This window comes from Nicrophorus vespilloides, unplaced genomic scaffold (assembly GCF_001412225.1).
Source record: "Nicrophorus vespilloides isolate i.1.1-1 unplaced genomic scaffold, Nicve_v1.0, whole genome shotgun sequence".
Taxonomy (NCBI): Eukaryota; Metazoa; Arthropoda; class Insecta; order Coleoptera; family Silphidae; genus Nicrophorus; species Nicrophorus vespilloides.
In genome coordinates, this window is record NW_017096662.1 from 1 (window position 1) to 5549 (window position 5549).

The window sequence follows — 5549 nt, forward strand, 5'->3', positions numbered from 1 at the left end:
AGTCCGAGCAACGGAATTAGCTCCGACTTTTTCCTTGCCAATTCAAGCGCCTCGTTTATAATCCTAAAGAACATTTTTTTTTAAAATTTAGTCTTATTATTTTTAGTAATTAATTGCAAATTGGTTACTGTTCGGGATTCGCCTCGAACGACCGGAAGCCTTCGAAGCAGCAGAAGCAATAGTTCTTCTCGCGGTACATGAAGACGCCCATGGTCGGGTTACCGGGAATCAGACCTCCTTGAGTCTCGATCAGCTTCCACGGACAGAATCCCAAGAACTTTTGTCGCAACAGCAACAAGATTAATTAATTACATTCAGTTTATGAACTTTTTGATATTTGATTAGAGTACCTCCAGCTTCGCATCTTTGCCGTCCTCCGAGGTGAGCAGAGTGATTTCGGTGTTGGTCAGAGAGGGCGGATCTCCGACCCAACGCAATCGCTCCAGATCGGTGAGGACCGGACTGTCTTCTAGCATCAGACGGACGATATCTACGTTAATTTCAAAGTCCTTCGTATACAGCTCCAGATTGAAGAGGATCTGATTTAGTTTCGTCATGTAAATGATCAACGATTGATATTGATTCCATATCGCATCCAATTCGATGAATATCGGCTGCAACAAACCAAATTGATGATGTGCGTGCACAGTTTAGTATACCGAGATCACTCACGAAAACGATTTCGGTTGGAACACCGATTTTGAGGAAGGCCTGCTCGTTGAATTTGTCAAGTGCCTCGGTCAAAGTGTCGTCCAGTTCGTTGGCGCTGGCTGCAACTTCCTCGACGGCATCGAGAACTTTTCTGCAAATCACAGTGTTAATGCGTTTCTGCAAATCTAAATAATTATTATGCGAACCTGTAGAGGACTTCCAACTGTCGAAAAACGATAATCAAATCTTTGTTATATTCGATTTCTGCGTAGTCGACGCCGAATGGCACGTACAAGATGTCGAGTAACGTATCGGTTCATCATCGGATTTCGCCTCGAGTTCGTGAATGCGAAAGATGCTGTCGATGGCCGTCGTTAAAAAGTTGATTTTATCCATCGTCCCGGCCAACGCCGCTTGAATGGCTCTGATGGCTGAACGCACCGATTGGTTGACGAGATGTGGAAGATTCTCCAAGCCTTCGCCCCCTTTGTCCGTCGACCAATTGAAGATGCGGATGCCGGTGCAGATGCGGCACAGCATCTCGAGCTCCTCCTCTTTCGTCTCCTTGCTCTCCTTGTCCATGAATCGGGTCAGATCGTTGTTATCGTACACGCTGTACAACGCCTGCTTCGCCTCACGGTACACCTACCAAAATAAATTAATATTTGATTAATTATCATTTGATAAATATATTTACATTCAATTTTGTCGGATTCCCGGTGCCCCTCCACAGCGTGACATAGTAGATGATTTTCTTCCTCAGATCGTCCACGTCCTCCGCCACTTTCAGCTCGAGTATCTCCTCCTTGAGGGCTTCAATCGCGTCTCGAAGTTTTTCTTCTCGTTGCCGACGATCACCATCTTCTCCTCGAAATTACACTCGAAGTACATCTGTATTTTTAACGTGATGATGCAAGGACAATACTGATGTTTCATTTTAGCTACGACAAAGTCGATGAGCCGAAGCGCGTCCAGACGATTGATTTCCTTCATCGTCGGATACAGATTCCATATCGGATCCAGAGCTAACAGCTTCAGCTGGAAAAACACGCGCACACATTTTAAATTTATATAAAAAAAAACTAAAATTTGTTAAAATTTACGTAATACAAGATGAAGTTGTTGTTGCATTCCACGTCTTCGGTTTTGCATTCGGTGAGGATCTCTTTGCAGAGGTTGTGTATGAAAAATTCCATGTCGTACGGTGAAGTTTCTGTTAAATCGATTCCGACGACGTGTACGTCGCGCTCTGACGCGAATCGACTAGTTTTGTTTTTATTGATAATACAATATGAATACAATAAATAATAAAAACTAACAACATATTAACAAATCAAATTATTTTAATTTAAAGATAAATGATCAATTTTACTATGAGCAAATCTCGGTGCATGAATCTGCGCATTTTATCGCTGGATATGCGATAGAAATTCGCATTGAGATCGCCCAACATCTGCGAGCTGATGTCCAATTTAGAATCCAATTGGTTGACGATGACGAAACGGTGAGGTCTCCTCGCCTCTCCTCGCAATTCCAATCCGCAGTACCTCGGCCCCAAATGGTGCGCCATCAGTTTTATCGAGAACAAATTACCTACAAAACAGTTAAATCATTCCACTAAATAAAACTAATCATCAATGAAACTAACCGGAAACTTGAAAGTTGTTGCTGAGCAGAGTTTCACCATTTTCAAGCACTTTCTCCGCATTATCAATCTTCCAGAGATAGGTAAACTCTTTGTGATTGCTGTAATCCAGTTGCCGTTTCGAAGGTTTACTAGGTGTCATCACATGGTGGTTATCTTCGTCTATTCGCAAAAAGTTCTTAATTAACTGCAAATCGCGTCCCAATCTATCCAATTTCTTGCTCAACTCCTCTATAAAAAGATATTAATTAACCCAAATTTATTGTTTTTTTTTAACACTTACTGGACGTGCAGATTCCCTTCAATTGTCTCGTGATTGTCGCGTTCGCGGTGGCCTGCACCTCCTCCGTGGCTATCCTGCAAACGGCATGCTGGATCTCTTCGATTTTATCCTCGTAGTCCGCAAACGAAGACGCGTCTGCAGCGCAAATCAAAAACAGCAGTATTAAAATCGGCATCTCTTCTCACAACCGTTGCCTTCTTGGGACTATCGGATTGCCTCCTTTTTATACGAGAGTCGTCATCCCATTTTGGGACGTCATCTGCTTTCTGAAGAGGATAATTTTTGTTAAATCTGGGCCAATTGATTTTTTTTTAAAGGCCACTTAATTATGCTTTATAGTTTTTAAGGCGCGCACCAATTCCATTGTTGCGTTATTAATTGAACTAAGCCCAATCCAATTCAGATCGTGACATCGGAATTGTTTGCATTCTTTTCAAATAGTTTTGCAAAGTGTGACTTGAATGTTTCATAACAACGCTGAAAATCTATAATGAGAATTCAAAATTTCTCGCAGTAGGTTTTGAACACGTGGCTTGGGATTGTTGAGTAAGTACGGATTTCTTAATTCTTCTATTGGTTTTATTGTTAATAATAATGATAATAACGTTCAGATTTGAAAATTATTGTTGTTTTAAATGTGGTTTGGGTGAAGGGAAAAAAAGGAGGAAATGTTTGGATAGTTGCAGATGTCCTCTCTTTGTTCATACAAAATGGCCGGTGCGTCTTCTCTTGTTCATCATCTGTCAAGAGGCTAAAAGTTTGATTGAATTTGCGTTATTTTCGGGGTTGAGCTCTTCGTGGAGAAAAAATGTGAATGCCTGAGATGGAAGAGAGATGCTCGATGAGCGGATGCGGAAACTCTAGACCCGAACTGCCGCTACATCCGTTTCCCGCGGACTTTAAGCAGTGAGTATAAATCACAACATCATCAAGTGTGCTTGTGTAATATCGGTGGCCCAATTTGCAGATGCCTACTGTGGGTGCAAATCTGCGGCAGACTGGAGCACCTGGAGGATTTCTCCTACCTGGGCAGCAGTCCATTTGCCAGGAGGATGATCTGCTCAAGGCATTTCACAGATGCAGATTATCTAGATCCGCACAACAAATCTATGGGGTAGAGATTTCAGCTGAGGAAATGTTAAATACGCACTCATTAAATGTAATCCTACTGTCTGTTGTAGACTGAAAGACAAAACTGTTCCGTTTGTGAATGGGGAAACTGTTGGAAAAGGTTTGGTTGTTCATTGAGAGATTTTTTTTTTTATTATTATTTTTTAGTTAAGAGAGAAACATTCATGGAGGATGGTTCCAATATTTCTGTGGAACTGCTTAAAGCTGTAGACGATCAGCTGATCGCTCTGAAGCGCAAGAATTTGAGCGAGACCGAGTTCGTGGAGGAGCAGGCCAAGATTCGACGGCAGAAGAACGCTCTCAGGGCGGCGCTTAAGCGAAAGGCGGAAACGAGCGAGCAAAGAGACGGAGCGTAAGCTGAAGGATATCATAAGGTCGGCGAAGAGACGGCAATCTGAGACGGAGCTGCAGAGGCAGATCAGACGGTACAACGACGCTGTGAGGGCGGCATATAGGAGGAGCAATGAAACGGAAGACCAGCGTCGCAGGAGACGTATGGTGGATATAATAAGGGCGGCGAGGAGGCGGCAATCCGAGACACCCGAGCAGAGGGCGTCCCGTTTGAAGGCTGACAGGGAAAGGGCGGCGCGTCGCAGGCTGCTCAAGAAGATCACCGAGAGCGGTTCCGAGCTATCATCGGACAGTTTCGGCCCCAATCTCATCGAGCCCCACATCAGTCTCAACGAAAACGTCGTCCACCATTTCGCGAGTATCGGAGACCAACCGTGATTGGAGGACTTGCACAAGCAATTCATACACATGTGATAGACATTTTTTCCTTTGTGTTCATAACAATACAATATTTGTATTTTCTCTTTTTTTTTATATTATATTAATATTACAAAAGACTCGCTTAATTACTATACTAAATAACAATCAGTCTCACGTTTCTTTAACAATATTCACACTTATTTTCTATCAAGTATCACATGATCTAAAATGATTACCTTAGAATTACCATTTGGTTGTGGTAGTGGTTCAACATTTGTTGCTGGGAAATCCTGCATGAACTCATTGAAATCAAACTCTATCCCATTGGTGTCAACTTGATCTGAAGAAGTGGGTTTGGATGCCCACTCATCCATCATATCATCAAAGTTGAATTCGTTGCACAGTTCAGTTTGATTCATTATGTCGCAATCCATTAGGCTCGCATCTCCCACTGCGGGAACAAAAGAAGAATTCTGTTGTTCATTGTCAATGCTTTTCAGATCGTTTATGATACTGGTATCATTGCCGGTTGGGTTGATCGGTTCACCCGTTATTGTATCCAAGAACTTGTCGACGTTGAGGATTCTCCTCCTCTTCAGCTTCCTTTGATTATCATCGTACATCTCAGACAGACTCCTCGTCACCATTATCCAATCGTGACCCTGCGGATAAACGCATTCACTCTTCAAGCACAGATACACTGCAGTGTCCAGATTTATCTGCTTCAGAACTAGTTTGGAAGAACACACCGGACACAGAATCTAAAACGAAATATCGTTAGTTAAGCAAGAAAATATTTGAAGAACAAAAAAAACTTACCTTTTTCTTCGGCATTTTATTCTGCTGCAATTTCATTGCCTTCTCCACCAATTTAATCTTCTTACAAACGACTGAAGAGATGATATTGGATGTAATAGTAAACAAATAATTAATGTTAGGTTATAAGGAATAAACGTCAGATGAGCACAGTAGGCAACTTAATAAGCACATGACCACCCACAGTTATATACATAACAATTATATCATTAATTTTTGAAAACTTATTATCGAAATAATTATAAATATACAAGGATTATTTAAAGATTGAAAATTAATAACATTAAAATAATACACAAATTTTCTACCTTT

General features: G+C 41.6%; 3 protein-coding genes across 5 annotated transcripts; all 3 read right to left on the reverse strand.

Annotated features, from left to right (window-relative positions):
• Window positions 1-124: 124 nt before the first annotated feature.
• On the reverse strand, window positions 125-936 carry LOC108557795 (UPF0704 protein C6orf165 homolog). The gene is made up of 4 exons (XM_017914456.1): window positions 858-936; window positions 673-802; window positions 351-614; window positions 125-277 (listed from the first exon to the last, which is right to left on the reverse strand). The coding sequence occupies exons 3-4, from the start codon at window positions 555-557 to the stop codon at window positions 125-127; spliced, it is 360 nt and encodes a 119-aa protein (XP_017769945.1). The 5' UTR covers window positions 558-614; window positions 673-802; window positions 858-936.
• A 501-nt stretch (window positions 937-1437) lies between these two features.
• On the reverse strand, window positions 1438-1979 carry LOC108557796. The gene is made up of 2 exons (XM_017914457.1): window positions 1755-1979; window positions 1438-1689 (listed from the first exon to the last, which is right to left on the reverse strand). The coding sequence occupies exons 1-2, from the start codon at window positions 1845-1847 to the stop codon at window positions 1438-1440; spliced, it is 345 nt and encodes a 114-aa protein (XP_017769946.1). The 5' UTR covers window positions 1848-1979.
• A 601-nt stretch (window positions 1980-2580) lies between these two features.
• On the reverse strand, window positions 2581-5354 carry LOC108557797. Of its 3 annotated transcripts, XM_017914459.1 has the most exons (4): window positions 5241-5354; window positions 4936-5182; window positions 4658-4872; window positions 2604-2845 (listed from the first exon to the last, which is right to left on the reverse strand). In XM_017914459.1, the coding sequence occupies exons 1-4, from the start codon at window positions 5274-5276 to the stop codon at window positions 2684-2686; spliced, it is 660 nt and encodes a 219-aa protein (XP_017769948.1). In that variant the 5' UTR covers window positions 5277-5354; the 3' UTR covers window positions 2604-2683. The 3 variants fall into 3 exon arrangements, with proteins under 3 accessions (XP_017769949.1, XP_017769948.1, XP_017769947.1); XM_017914460.1 differs by having other exon boundaries at window positions 2581-2714; window positions 4658-5182; XM_017914458.1 differs by having other exon boundaries at window positions 4658-5182.
• Window positions 5355-5549: the final 195 nt, after the last annotated feature.